Genomic DNA, 15798 nt, shown 5'->3' on the forward strand with positions numbered 1-15798 from the left:
AAAGATAACTAAAATATCTTCATATAAGCCCATTAAACTCGGCCCAATAAAATATAATATTTTTTTATATTTAACCTATTATGTTAGACCCATTATACCCAATCAAAGTATAATATCTAATGAGCTATTGGACAGTAACGAACTAGAATATTCTAACTTGGCCCGAACTCAGTTTGACCCAGTGATTGGTTAGTCGGACCATCAACAAATATTTAAACCCAACTGACCTGAAAGTCTAGTTAAAATCTGACCCGGCCCGCTCAATGAGCACATTATATAGACCTCTACTCTTTTGTGTCACGGTGAGTGTCAATTTGTGCCAGGAGGTCATAGATTCGACGGGTCCATTCGTCTGCCCACCGACATTAATTTCTCCTCTAGTACACTTATATGGGGCAGCTTGTATTCCTAGTTGCCATGGCCCGGTCGTCTTCATCTCTAATTGCTTCTCTCTTAATTGCCAACTCTAACTACAGTGCCATCTTTAGTTTCTTCGGGGACTCCTATATATGTCGATGCGTGTAATTTTGCTAAGTTTGCCAATCACTCCCCTCAGTCACCGGACTCGATCCGTATGTTAATGAACTCACCTCCTTTTGGCATGACTTTTCTTGGCCTGCCGCTTCTCCAATGGACGCTTCATCATCGACTTCATTGGTACCCAGGCGAGGTGGGGGAAAACAGAAATTTCAAATCCTAGTAGAAAATTCTATTTAATCTCTTATCAGAAACTATAACTACTCTACTCTGTTTTTTGGCTTTGTAATGCATGCAGCCGAGGCTTTTAGGAGTCCCGTTGCTTCCGCCATTCTTCTCGGCCGCCGAAAGCTTCCGCCAAGGTGAAATTTCGCCGTCATCGCCTCCAACGCATTCGCCATTCTACTATTTATTCCTAGAACTCGGTACGTTTGCAGAGTGCCGAGACTACTTTAGCAAGTCACTCTTTGTGCTCGCTCGCTCGGAGAGTTTGCTGGTGAAACTTCGCAATTTATGAACCTGGGCGAAATTAGATGCGTCGTCCCCGAAGTTGTCAACCCCCTTTGTCTTGCCACTGGGGTACATATTTAATCGATACGTTATTTGTAATCAAATTTAATTGCAGAGGCTAATCAAACAAGGAGCTAGCGCTAAATATTTTGGTGCCGGGGATGGGGATTCCACCTGCCAAAATATTATGGCATCCTTCTTGACTCTATTTAAATAAATTTTATGCTGCAGGATGTAACAATGGGCTTAATTAGATTAGAAAAGAAGGCCCATTTGTTCAAGATCTTGACATTGAGAGTATTTCACTTACTAGCAACCAGTATGATACCCGCAACCAATTTAACAACCACTAACTGTTAGTAGTATATATATATATTATCGGCTCTCTTGAAGATTTACATAATAATTCTGAATTTACAAAAAGGAAATCATTTATGCAGAATGAGAAAAAAAATAATTTTGCCACTAACTTGTTGAATGCTTCACCGAATCCATCCATATCAATTAGCTAGTGCTCTGCATTAATAATCCAATTACGGCAGATATTATGCAAATTAATTATCTGATAATGGCCATGTTGATCTCATTTTGTGCAATTTATTAATAGCATTTCTTTTTTCTCTTTCTTTTATTCAACTCCAATTCTAAAACTACTGCCATCTAAGGATGCCACGTCCATTAAAATGACGTCGTGGCCAACGAGTACATTCTAAACTATCTTCATTATTCTTATGATTATTTCCACCATTGTTATACTATTAAGCTAATTTATAAATTTCATGTGGCATCATGGGAGCTCGGTCATATGTCATTTTTCTTGTGAAAAATTGGACAATGAAGTTGAGAAATCTCCAACGAGGCAAGGAAGGCTAAGATTGCTGTCACGTCCTCATAAAATAAAAGTTAGTTGAAGTGTCCTTGCGGCATAGGTTTTAATTACTTTGCACTTGTCGTTGTGGTCAAACTTTTTGCAACGACTCGTCCCTTCTATTTCTATTTGAACATCTAATGAACTGTCGCATTAAACATTCGCGTTTACATCGAAAGTTTCTTATTTAAAAATAAAACAAAAGATCTTATTGTTATTATTATTTTCAACTGATAGTGGAATAAATCTAATAGATCAGCTGACTTGTAAATTATTAACTTGCATTCTTTTTTTTTAAATCTTGTATTATGCAAACATAATTTGATAAAATATAGAGTGTAATTTAGAAATAATGGAGGTCTGCTAGGGTTTGACACAGGACTTTTCTCCATCCCTCTAAAGAGGTTTGCCCCCTTGCCCGATGCCGGTGAGGCTTTTCCCACTCCCCTCCCTTTGCCAACGGGCTAGGGGAGGGAAGGGGAGAAAACCCCCATTCTCTTATCTCTTTTTTTTTTTTTCTCTTTTACCTCTCCCCTTCCCCAAAAGCTCGGGATCTCTTCCTTCTCCCCATTATGTCAATGCCAATCAACTTCATTGTTTTTCCCGTCACCACAACCCATTTCGCTGTGGCTTCCCTCCGCCGCTCTTCTTCTTCTCTCCCTTGCCAGATCCGAGCATAGCCGCCACCTTCTCGTCGAATCCGAGCTTATTGCATCCCTACCCTTTGCCACCTCCCTTATAAGGCTCGGATTTACCCAAAACCCCTTCGCCACTATTGCTCTTCATCGCTGTCGCCAGGCTCTACTCTTCTTCTCCTCCCCTCCCTTGTCGATTCCAAACTGGTCTCCACCTTTCCGTCAGTGCTTTGCCCGTTCGGTTGTTGGTATTGTAGTGCTGTTGCCGCTGATTCTCCCTCACTCTTGGTGTCCTTTACCTAATAGGATTCACTATTTTGTCGGGGAGATGAGGCCCTCTGGGTGGGAAGAGGGTCTAGGACCTGTTCGCAATACTAGGCTGTGCAGCTAGCGTCTGTGTATATTAGGCTATAGTTGTTATAATTTTTGGTGATCCTCGGTTGTATAACCTTGTTATGCTCTGCAATAATATTAGGGGGTTGTTAGTATTCTTCTTTTAATTAATGTTTTCAAGTGGGTGATCTCTGATCCTTCTGCTTGCAGCTAAGGTCGTGTCTTAGATTGTTGGATTGATGGAACCTCTAGTTATTAGGCTGATAATACTGAACACGAGACTCTTTGCTCCTAGAAATCTCTCGAGCCGTTCTACATTTTATTTTGTGTTATGCCCTCGAGCTTGATCATCTGAACTGAATTATCGTAATGTCTATTTTAAACCAAGTGTGGAGCTTTTGTCAAAGAGCCGTCACTTTATCTCCCTTACTTTTTATGTATTAGCATTTTCATTGTAATCCTTGCTAGTTAATGAATTATTCTACGTATGTGCTTCTCCTAAAAAAAATGAAAATGCAAAAGGAAAAAGTAAATCATAAAACGTGTAAAGTATGACCATAAAATAAAGTTTTGTAACATATAATATAATTCAAACAGTACACGATCTCAATTTAAAATTAGCATTCTAATTATAAAAAACCATATGGCCATGAGAGTAATAGGCTAATAGCCCTTGGAAATTTTGCATAAAAGCTCGGGTTTTATGGTTTTTTCTGAAAAGTTCAAAACAAGTATGATAGGGCATAGTCTATTGCAACACCACTATTACGTTTTTAGTGTTGGTAATTGTGTATAAAATATTTTAAGTATTTTTATTCATGTACATAAGCACTTATAAAAGTATAGAAAGTATTTTGATTGAAAAATTACAAGATCAAAGGAGAAAAGTTTTCGAGTTCACATCGCGTTTACAATGCGTTCGAACGCGAGCACTGGCGTTCGCACAGACAGGAGATAGGTGTTTTTAGCGCGTTCGAACACGAGCATATGCATTCGCACAGATAAAGAGTGGCATTCACAGCGCGTTCGAACGCGAACACATGTGTTCGCACAGATAGAAGGTGATGTTTTTGCGCGCGTTCAAACGCAGTCAAGAGCCATTTGAACGCACCTTGCTACGTTTACAGCGCGTTCACACATATAGAACAATGTACTTGCCTGTTCGAACACAACCTGTGAAAATTAAGCCGCCGCGTTCGAACGCATTTGGGCCCGTTCGAACGCACCTAAGATCAAGTCAGGTTGTTTGAACACACTCGGGCCACATTCGAATGCATTTACGAAGTTTATAATTTTTGAACTTTCGTGAGTTTGGATAAGACTTGAATTTAGCTATATCTTCGAGATCATATATAAATATTATGATGTCCTACCTCTAGTGAGGTTGGTGAAGAGAGAAATCGACGAGATCATGCACACTCAATCTAACCTCTCGATCACGTCACCCATTTTTTGAGAACTTTTTCAATCATTTCACAGCAAAAATAAATTAGTAGAAGTCAGAGGCTGGAGCCATAAGCGCCTCAATAGTCCTACTCTTTAATTAGTAGAAGACTAGAAGTTATCTATCCAAAGGAAATATAAAGCGAACAAAGGAAACAAATTTATTTTATTTTTCAAAAAACAGTGAGGGGAATGATGAAGTCAACTTCGAGAAGTTTATATATACGCTGCATGCAAGTAGTCTTTTTTTTTCTAACAATTAATGACCATTAAAAGGAGAGAGGCACGTTATTATCTCAAAGTCAAAGTAAGCATGCTTGTTCCTTAGTCTCCAAGGTGCGGATATTTAAAAAATAATAATAGAAAAAAAAGAAAGAATTCATATACATGGAGTCCTATTTAAGGAGGCCATACATGAATCAAGCAATAGATCCATCCTCTTCCGCCTCTCTTTCTTTCTCTTATAATGAAGCTTTTATCCTTAGTCCTCCTCTCAGCATTTTTCAATGAAGCCTACTCTATCCATAAATATTACACATCAATATTTAGCTTCGGCGATTCGTACGCCGACACCGGAAACTTTGTAATCTTAGGAAGCCCAATTTTACCGGTCATCTCTATAAACCTACCTCCATATGGAGAGACATTTTTCGGGCATCCTACTGGCCGCGGCTCTGATGGCCGTTTGGTTATCGACTTCATTGGTAATTTTGACTATCCATTCCCACTAAATTACCACAAAAAAATTCACTAATTGATTTATAACATTTTTGTTTTTTTTTTGGGTACTTACATTTATATCTCAACATGTAGCTGAGGCTTTGGGGCTACCATTTGTTCCACCGTCCTTAGCACAAGATCAAGACTTCAGCCAAGGAGCGAATTTTGCAGTTTTTGGTGCGACAGCGCTCGACCTTGCATTCTTCATGCAAAACAACATCACAAGCGTTCCTCCCATTAATAGTTCATTGAATGTGCAACTTGAGTGGTTCGAGAAGTTGAAGCCTTCCTTGTGCAACACAACTGAAGGTCGTAACCTGTACAATTCATCAACTTGCTTGCAATATAAATACACTTAACTTTCGAGGACTCATTCTTATTTGTTTACTAATGCATTGATCGAAATGCAGTGTGCAAGGAATATTTCAAGAAGTCTCTCTTTTTCGTCGGAGAGATCGGTGGGAACGACTACAACTATGTACTGCAAGCTAATCGGAGCTTGGCGGAAGCCAGATCTTATGTGCCTCACGTCATAAACACCATCTCAATGGCCATTGAGGTACCAACTATGGAATATTTCAAATAGCCCCCTCTTCCTCAAAAATGTTTTTTTTTCTCGAGGATATTTTGCTAATATTTACTAAAAGTTCCAAAGGTCTGACATGTTTTGATCATGGCTGATATTCTACGATGGAATGCAGAAGCTGATCCAAGAAGGGGCAGTGCATCTAGTAGTACCAGGGAATGTACCCACTGGATGCATCCCTATTCTGTTAACGGTGTATCAAAGCTCCAACGAGGAAGACTACGATCCTCGTACTGGATGCTTGAAGGATCTCAACGCTTTGGGATCCTACCACAACTCGATGCTTCGCGAGGCAGTCCAGAAGCTGCGGTGCAAGTATCCGCATGCAACCATCATTAACGCAGATTACTACGCCCCTTACATCAAATTTGCAACCAAACCAAAGCGATTTGGTGAGTTACAGATCTGCATTTAGGCAAGACTTTGGATTCATTAATTAATTGCGAAAAGTTATTGGAAAAACACTTAAGATTGACCACAACATCTATCAAGAATAGTAAGTACACTTGTCGCATATAGCAACCTATCTGCTGCCTAATTAATTGCGGCTATTCTTAATTACTATTACAGGATTTAGCAATGGGGCACTCAGGGTTTGCTGTGGAGGAGGTGGCCCCTATAACTACAATATGAGTGCAGTTTGTGCTCTTCCAGGCTCAAGTGCATGCCAAGATCCATCCACTTATGTTAATTGGGATGGGATTCACTTAACTGAAGCTTCTCATCGTTACATTGCCAATAGTTGGCTCAAAGGGCCTTACGCCAGCCCACCTATTTTGAGTGGAATCCACTAAAAGTTTGGTACATTTGCAGAAATGTTAAATGATTTATATTTGTTTCTAGCGAAAAAATTAGAAGAACGAGCCAGATGTCAACACTGAGAAGATTACTAAGTCTTGGCTCGTTGTTCGATCGTTCCCTTTCTACTTCTTTGTGTGAATAGGACATGAACTACTAGAAGTTCGTAAACCAATGAATAAATTTCTTTCTTTCGTTTTCTTCTACTACAGAATTCATTATCGCCAGTGCTGTAGAACGTCAAATCTATTGCAACAACATATTTAGCATGTGCAGTCCTCTAATATTCCTTTCTAGTTCTTCGTGGTGCCAGTGGGCTTGTCTCATCGTTCTAATTCCTCTCTCTTTTATGTATACGTTTGTGGGCTTGAATCAAAGTATCATCCCTCTAATTCTTCTCTTTTGATCAGACTTTACGCTGTGCATTGACGTTTGATTTAATAAACTTATTTGCCGACCAGCCTTTTATACAAATAGAAAAAGAACAACATAACCAGCAACTCTTTAATTCATGCTTGAATTGAAGAATTTTATATGATCTTAGTGGACCCACTCTTAGATAGTTCTAATGAATTGATTGATCGAGAGAGAGAGAGAACTCTTTTAAAATGGTGTTGTGCAAATCTACCAAATGGGTGAAGGAAGCGGAAGCAAGACCTTCACCCCAAGTATCTCAAATGGGAATAGTGAAAGAGAACACAATGCAAAGCTTGAAAATACTCCAATAAAGATGTTAATGGTGTTAGAAAAGCCCTAAGCAAGTTCTAATCACGGATTAACACCCTAATATATGCAAGCACCAACAAAGACAACAATGGAGACAATAGAGAGAGAGAGAGACAAGATTTACGTGGTTCGGCGATGTGCCTACGTCCACGGGCGGAGCAATCTTCTTCACTATGCAAATCCCTCATTTACAAAAGAGTTTAGCAACTCTAATCACTCTCAATACAATGGTGGCTCAACCCTCATTAATGTTCTTCCAACTACCAAGCCCTAAAACCCCACTTTAGTATTTATAGTCGTTTCGATTTGGGGATTTTCGAGTCGCGTTCGAACGCCCTCGCGGCGCGTTCAAACGCACCCAATGTTAATACAGCAAAACTCAAGGGCGTTCGAACGCGGGAGGGTGCCGTTCGAACGCCCGCGAAAGTCTGCTCTCGGGTTGGCTCGCGTTCGAACGCGGGGCGGGGCCGTTCGAACGCCCGCGAAAGTCTGCTCTTGGGTTGGCTCGCGTTCGACGCGCGGTGGGGCCGTTCGAACGCCCGCAAAGTCTGCTCTCGGGTTGGCTCGCGTTCGAACGCGGGCGGGGCCGTTCGAACGCCCGCATCACAACTGCTCTCTCTGTGCTGGAGCCCGCGTTCGAACGCCCTCAGGGCGCGTTCGAACGCGCGGCACAGAAATGCTGATACATGCTGAATTTTTCTGAAAACTGAATTTGAGCCAATTTTTAACAATTCTCCACCTTGGCGAAGAACTCAAAACTTCAGCAAATCACTCTCCACCATTCCAAAATGACTTAATCATCCAAAAGGTGCTCCGCCTGCAAATTTGCGTCCTAAGACGCCAAACCAAACTTGGTCAATAGTGAGTGACATTAATCAAATCCAAACAATGTTGGAATTTGATTTTGGTCACTACTTTTGTCAACATATCAGCCGGATTATCAGCAGTTCCAATCTTGCAAAGCGAAATATCCTTTTCTTCCAAAATTTCTCTCACAAAATCGAAACGAACATCAATATGCTTTGTCCTTGTGTGATGAACTTGATTCTTGGCCAAACAAATTGCACTTTGGCTATCACAATGTACCTCCACCTTCTCTTGGTATACACCCAAGTCATCCGTCAGACCAAGCAACCAAATAGCCTCCTTCACTGCCTCTGTCACTGCCATATACTCAGCCTCTGTGGTAGATAGAGCAACAGTCGACTGTAAGGTAGACCTCCAACTCACCGGCCCTCTAGCAAGTGTGAAAACATATCCCGTAGTGGATCTACGCTTATCCAAATCACCTGCATAGTCCGAATCAACATATCCAGTAAGCAGTAGACCAAGTCTATCTTCTTTTACAAATTTTAGTCCAACACCCACTGTACCATGAATATATCTCAGAATCCATTTCACAGCCTGCCAATGCCCTTTCCCTGGAGCATGCATATATCTACTAACAATGCTAATAGCTTGTGAAATATCTGGCCTAGTGCACACCATAGCATACATTAAGCTTCCAACAGCACTTGCATATGGTACCTTCGACATAGACTCTCTCTCGGCATCTGAATCGGGTGACATAGCTGCACTGAGCCTAAAATGAGGTGCCAACGGTGTACTCACTGATTTTGTGTTGCTATCAACTCCAAACCGCTGCAATACCTTCTTCAAATACTGCTCCTGAGTCAAGCATACTGTCCCCAATTTTCTGTCTCTCCTAATCTCCATGCCAAGTATTTTCCTTACTTCTCCTAGATCCTTCATTTCAAACTCCTTACTCAATTGGAGCTTCAATTTATCAATCTCCACCTTGCTCTTAGATGCTATCAACATATCATCAACATATAAGAGCAAATAGATAAAGGATCCATCTTGAAGCTTCCGAAAGTACACGCAATGATCATAGTGGCTTCGCTTGTACTTGTGCCTCCGTATAAACTGATCAAACCGTTTATACCACTGCCTGGGAGACTGCTTCAAGCCATACAGGGATTTCTTCAATTTGCAAACCAAGCCTTCTTTTCCACTGATTTTGAACCCTTCCGGCTGTGTCATATAGATGTCCTCCTCTAAATCACCATGCAAGAAAGCGGTCTTCACGTCCATCTGGGCTAGCTCAAGATCAAACCGAGCTACTAAGGCTAGCGCGAATCGAATAGAGGAGTGTTTCACCACCGGCGAAAACACTTCATTATAATCAATCCCCTCCTTTTGAACATACCCTTTTGCCACCAATCTAGCCTTGAATCTAACTCCGCCTTTTGATTTAGGATCATCCTTCTTGGCATATATCCACTTGCACCCAATAGCCTTCTTCCCCTTAGGGAGCTCCACCAAATCCCAAGTTTTATTTTTCTCAAGGGCCTTCATTTCATCATCCATCGCCCCTTTCCAATTTACTCTTTCGGTGTTCTTCATAGCTTCTTTGAAGGAAGCGGGAAAGTCTTCATCAATTACCGGAAGAGCATAGGCCAACATATCAGAATAGCGCGCCGGCTTTCTGATTTCTCTTCTTGGCCTTCTAACCGCTATAGAGTCTTGATCCTCGCTTCGGCTCCACACTTTGTCATCCTCTTGCAAATTTGGGTCTTCCTCTTCATTTGCCCCTTCAAAGATGTGTCCTGTGGTGGACTTGAATCGCCTCAAACTCCACTCGCCGTTGAAAATCTTCAAAGACTGTCATCAACCGAGCTATCTCCCGTTGACTTTGCTTCAAAGATGGATGATTCATCAAATGTAATATCCCCGCTGATTACCAATTTCCTCAATTCTGGCCTCCAAACCCGAAATCCTTTCACTCCGGTGCTAAAGCCCAAGAAGATGCCCTTCTTGGCTCTAGGATCCAATTTGCTTTCCCGACATGATAGTATGCAGGGACAACCAAAAATGTAAGGAATTATAATCAAACGGGTTTGCCGCACCATACCTCCAATGGGCTCTTTCCATTGTTTGCGGATGAAGGTAGCCGGTTGATGAGATGACATGCATAGTTGACTGCCTCAGCCCAAAACTCCTTGCCCAATCCAGCATTGGACAACATACACCGAACCTTCTCCAATAAGGTCCAGTTTAGACGCTCTGCCACGCCATTTTGCTGAGGTGTCTCTCTAACAGTAAAATGCCTTTCAATTCCTTCTTCCTTGCATAACCTCATGAACGGATCTGAAGTGTACTCTCCACCGTTATCTGATCTGAGCTTCTTGATTTTCTTGCCAGTCTGATTCTCTATCATCTTCTTCCAATTCTGAAAAATTTCAAGCACTTGGTTCTTATGGTGCATGGTGTACACCCAAGATCTTCTAGAATAGTCATCAATAAAGGTGACAAACCAGTGCTTTCCGCCCAACGAGGCCTTCCGGGTAGGCCCCCAAACATCTGTGTGAATGTAATCCAAGATCCCCTTGGTCCGGTGTACTGCAGTAGCAAATTTAACTCTAGTTTGTTTGCCCAAAACACAGTGTTTGCAAAATTCCAACTTGAGGCTCTTCACACCCTTTAGCAAACCACGACTTGATAGACTTTGCAAGGCTTTCTGTCCTGGGTGCCCCAACCTCATGTGCCATAATCTAGAAGAGTCAGCCTCACTAACAGTGTTACTTGAGGCGGCCGCTACTCTTCCCAAATCAGTAGAGCCTTGTAAGAAGTACAAGTTGCTTCTTCTTACGCCCTTCATCACCACTAGTGCTCCTAAAGTCACCTTCAATGCTCCACCCTTCAAAGTAACGGTGAAGCCCTTTGATTCCAAGACCCCAAGAGAGATGAGGTTCTTTTTCAAATCCGGTATGTACCGAACTTCTGTTAGCTCTTTGACGGATCCATCGTGGAGCTTCAAGTGAATAGTGCCAATGCCTTCAGCTATACAAGGGCTATCATTGCCCATAAACACAACTCCACCTGAGATCTTCTCAAAAGTGGAGAACCAACTCCTGTTTGGACACATATGGTATGTGCAACCGGAGTCCAAGATCCATTCATCAGTGCTACATGCAAGAGCCGAGCCTACCAAGGCGCTTTCCGAGTCCTCATCATCCGAATGTGCCACATTTGCCTTTTGGGGTTTCTTGTCCTTGTTCTTCAAAACTGGACAATCCTTCTTCCAATGCCCTTTATTGCGGCAATAGGAACATTGGTCTTTGGCAATTGACTTTCTATCTGAGGATGCACCCCTTGACTTTGAGAAGGATTTGCCTCTCTTCCCAAATTTTCTGTTTTCAGATCTACCCCTCACCATCAATGCATCTGAAGATGACTCATGAGTAGCTTGCTTGTCCAATTTCCGGTACTCATTGTTAATTAATGCATTTGCAACATCTTCATAATGGATTGAGTCTTTTCCATACAGTAGGGTAGTAGTGAGGTGGTCATAGGTGTCCGGAAAAGAATTCAACAATACCAATGCCTTGTCCTCATCTGAAATTTCAACATCCAAGTTTTGTAAATCAGCAAGCAACTTGTTGAAACCATTCAAGTGCTCCGCCATTGGCGTTCCTATCTTGTATTGAAATCTGAAAAACTTCTTCTTCAAATAGAGCCGGTTCTCAATGCTCTTGGTCATGTATTTGTCCTCCAGTTTCTTCCACAAGCCCTTCGCCGAATTTTCCCTCATCACAAAATACTTTTGATCCTTTGCTAGACAAAGCCGAATGGAGCTACAAGCTTGCCGGTTCATTTTTTCCCAATCCTTTTCGGAGATGTCTTCGGGCTTCTCCTCCAAGGTAATGTCTAACTATTGTTGGAACAACACATCCATAACTTCACATTGCCACATTCCAAAATTGTTGGTGCCATCAAACTTCTCAACTTCAAACTTTGCATTTGAGATAAGTTTGCCCGATCTTGATGATTCACCCATTTTGCCAAAATTTCTTCAACTCCTCACTATTCCCAACTTCAATAGCCTAGGTTTGAAACCAATAGCTCTGATACCAATTTGTTGTGCAAATCTACCAAATGGGTGAAGGAAGCGGAAGCAAGACCTTCACCCCAAGTATCTCAAATGGGAATAGTGAAAGAGAACACAATGCAAAGCTTGAAAATACTCCAATAAGGATGTTAATGGTGTTAGAAAAGCCCTAAGCAAGTTCTAATCACGGATTAACACCCTAATATATGCAAGCACCAACAAAGACAACAATGGAGACAATAGAGAGAGAGAGAGACAAGATTTACGTGGTTCGGCGATGTGCCTACGTCCACGGGCAGAGCAATCTTCTTCACTATGCAAATCCCTCACTTACAAAAGAGTTTAGCAACTCTAATCACTCTCAATACAATGGTGGCTCAACCCTCATTAATGTTCTTCCAACTACCAAGCCCTAAAACCCCACTTTAGTATTTATAGTCAGGTTCAGATTTGGGGATTTTCAGAGTCGCGTTCGAACGCCCTCGCGGCGCGTTCAAACGCACCCAATGTTAATACAGCAAAACTCAAGGGGCGTTCGAACGCAGGAGGGGTGCCGTTCGAACGCCTGCAGAAAGTCTGCTCTCGGGTTGGCTCGCGTTCGAACGCGGCTGGGGCCGTTCGAACGCCTGCAGAAAGTCTGCTCTCGGGTTGGCTCGCGTTCGAACGCGGCTGGGGTCGTTCGAACGCCTGCAGAAAGTCTGCTCTCGGGTTGGCTCGCGTTCGAACGCGGCTGGGGCCGTTCGAACGCCTGCAGAAAGTCTGCTCTCGGGTTGGCTCGCGTTCGAACGCGGCTGGGGCCGTTCAAACGCCTGCATCACAACTGCTCTCTGTCTGGAGCCCGCGTTCGAACGCCCTCAGGGCGCGTTCGAACGCGCGGCACAGAAATGCTGATACATGCTGAATTTTTCTGAAAACTGAATTTGAGCCAATTTTTAACAAATGGGCCACAACAAATTTACATTATACTCACAAAAACGTACATGGCATCTTCTAAACTACTAATTGTTGTCATAAAATTGAGAGACTAAGATCATAAGGCATTCAATTAATCTTCCAAGAGTCAAACCGCAAGCGTGTCTGCTTCCATTTCTCCAAGATGGCTAAATGACAGGAACACCAAGAAAGGGGACATGCATCTTATAGTATTATCTCCTCTGTCTTCCTCGTCTCGTTTGCTTTGTTCTAGTGGTGAAGCTTTTCATATCCTTCTTCCTCCTTTTCTTTTTGTCATGCTTCAATCAAGCAAATTTTGCAGTTGTGGGTGCCACAGCACTAGATCGATATCACAGACCTTCCTCAAATTAATAGTCCCGAGTATACAACTTGGATAATTCCAGTGGTTGAAGCCTTCAGTTTGCAACACAACTATTTCAACTTGTTAGTAAATACTGTAACAAAAACTATATGAATGCAGAGTGCAAAGACTATTTCAAGACGTCTTTCTTTCTAGTTGGATTGTTCGGTGGAAACTATTACAACTTCTGGGAAGAGTTTGGAGGAAGTGAGACCCTATGTGCCTAACAAAATTATTAAGGCCAACTTTTTTTGACTGTCAAAGCTTATTACTTAACAGCTTAAACTTTTAAGTCAACTGATTATCTGATATGGTATCTGATAGTTATTAGAGGCTAACCAAACTAGGGGCATCAAATATATTGGAACATGGAAATTACCTATTGGATGCACTTCGGTGATTTTCCCATTCAACTTTCCTCTAGGTTTTAGTGTCATTTTAAGAAGCTTAGGATTGCAAGTGCAGGTTTTAATATGTTCTAGGTCGACCTATAGAAGTCTGATAAGTCCTTGGTTACATTAATTTCATGTAGTTGGAGCACTTGGCAGTTCATTAGAGTTAATGATCATTAAATACTTCCTTTAAGAGGTGTATAAATCTTATTGTGGAGATATTTCTATAGCAGCTTAAATCAAATCTCTGACCTCCATAGTCATTTTCTAATAATTAAGTTCCTATATCACTTTGTATTGTTGAAGATTATAAAAGTCCATGGAGGAAATTTAGCCAGCAACAACACGGTTGCTCATAATTTGTCTAATATTGCCTTTCTGAGTTTATTATATATGAACTAGACTGATCCACAGTTGAATTAGCTTTATATTATCTTTGATGGATAAAACACTCCTCTATAAACCCTTTAATTAAAAAAAACATCCTAGGATAAATTTTCAATTATTGTTTGCCACCAGTCACCAAAGATTGCAAGCTTGTATTTATTGGCACCTAACAATATACTTGCACAGAAAACATTATTAATTACTAAAGAAGAGTGAAGGAAAAAGGGGTTTAGTTGTTGATTTCTTTTTTCTTTTTAAAAATCAGTTCACATCTAGTATTCATTTGGAAGTTAATTAGAAACTAAATCCATTGGTAGATCAGTAAAGACTATAGTTTTACAATCCTGAGAAGACACACTGATAAGCCTATAAGCCATCTTAGGGTAATTTGAAATTCATCGTTTACATTCAAGTATCATCGTGTTTATAGACCAGTCTATTTTGTGTATACACCCGTTCATTGCATTAACCACACATAGAATATCCAATGTTGATTTTACCCCCTTAACAATTCTTCTCTCTTACCTCTCAAACTACTCCAATGAAGCTTTCAGCTCTTATATTCTTAGTCTTCTCCTCCTTGTAACTTTGCCAATGTACTCTCCAAAACTACACCTCAAAATTTAGCTTTGGAGATTCTTTAGCAGATACAGATAACCTAGTCTCAATTGGGTCCATCTTTCTCTTCCATTGCTGGTTTTCCTTACGGTATTGGTCCTTTTTCTAATGGACACATGATGATAGACTTCATTGTTAAGATAAATTGTACATTTTGGGTGTTTGATAAGAGAGAAAATATGAGAGAGATTTTTACAAGAGGAGATGTCTCTGTAAGAAATCATTCATCTGTTATATTTGAAAGAGATTATTAGATGCTTCAAAATTTTTTGTATTTGTGTCTCTACTAAACGGATGCTTAAAAATATTGTATTTACATCTCTAGTAGTGGATTGAGGATTCGAATTGCTCGTGGACATAGGTAAGTTGCCAAATCACGTAAATTTCGTTTCTTATTTTTTTTTTATCTTTGTGGTTTGCATAGAATTTGGTTTCCTTATCTGTAATTATTTTGAGTGATTAGAAGTTCTCTATATCTAACATTTTGATTGTGAATTTTTCTTTACAATTATTTACCCAAATACATTATTAATCTATTTTGTTTTTGTTGCGGGTGTTTGGCTTCCACTGCCCTCCACCCTTTCAGATTACTTACACGACAAGTAGCTAGTATCAAAGCCAATAACAACAGTCAATTCCAGTGAAATATGCATATATCACAATGTCATCAACTATAATTAAAAATATCTTATTGCAAATTTTCATTTGTACATGCTCCTCATTTATCCGGAGATTGATCAAAAATGGTGCTATGCGTATGATGGTGCCGGAAAATTTACCAATCGTACGAAATGGAGGCCTAAAGAGGCTCAATAATTTGCTTCTGTTTAATAAAAACTCCTTAAACTCAGTTTTTTTTTTAAAACCCCTAAAATAATCATTCAAAACAGGAGACTAGACCAGCGGAAAGTCTATTACAGCACCACAAATTAAAAGAAAAAACCAAAACTCCTCTAGTAGTTGGAAGTAAAATAAGTCAATATTTAAAAAACTATCATTTAATTTTTTTTTTTCTTTTTAAACTGATCAAAAGAGAATTAAGTTGGGAATAATATATCACGGATAATTTCACTTTCAAACAAACACAACTTCGTTGCTTTTTAATGGATCACGCGTATCA

General features: G+C 40.6%; 1 protein-coding gene and 1 long non-coding RNA gene across 2 annotated transcripts; both read left to right on the forward strand.

Annotated features, from left to right (window-relative positions):
* Positions 1 to 417: 417 nt before the first annotated feature.
* On the forward strand, positions 418 to 1195 carry LOC140791699 (uncharacterized). Its single transcript, XR_012109619.1, has 2 exons — positions 418 to 670; positions 776 to 1195. It is a non-coding gene; the product is annotated as an uncharacterized lncRNA (long non-coding RNA).
* A 3506-nt stretch (positions 1196 to 4701) lies between these two features.
* LOC140791697 (GDSL esterase/lipase At5g45910-like) lies at positions 4702 to 6574 on the forward strand. The gene is made up of 5 exons (XM_073142310.1): positions 4702 to 4970; positions 5080 to 5295; positions 5397 to 5545; positions 5688 to 5964; positions 6143 to 6574. Exons 1-5 carry the CDS (start codon positions 4733 to 4735, stop codon positions 6364 to 6366), a joined length of 1104 nt encoding a protein of 367 aa, XP_072998411.1. The 5' UTR covers positions 4702 to 4732; the 3' UTR covers positions 6367 to 6574.
* The last annotated feature ends 9224 nt before the right edge of the window (positions 6575 to 15798 follow it).

The sequence above is a fragment of the Typha latifolia genome, chromosome 7, assembly GCF_019914945.1.
Source record: "Typha latifolia isolate L0001 chromosome 7, TyphaL0001v2, whole genome shotgun sequence".
Lineage (NCBI taxonomy): Eukaryota > Viridiplantae > Streptophyta > Magnoliopsida > Poales > Typhaceae > Typha > Typha latifolia.

Coding starts and splice junctions, on each gene's coding strand:
- LOC140791697 (XM_073142310.1), top strand. CDS start 4,733: ATGAAGCTTTTATCCTTAGTCCTCCTCTCAGCATTTTTCAATGAAGCC. Junction 5,546..5,687: donor CCATCTCAATGGCCATTGAG/GTACCAACTATG, acceptor GATGGAATGCAG/AAGCTGATCCAAGAAGGGGC. Junction 5,965..6,142: donor AACCAAACCAAAGCGATTTG/GTGAGTTACAGA, acceptor TTACTATTACAG/GATTTAGCAATGGGGCACTC.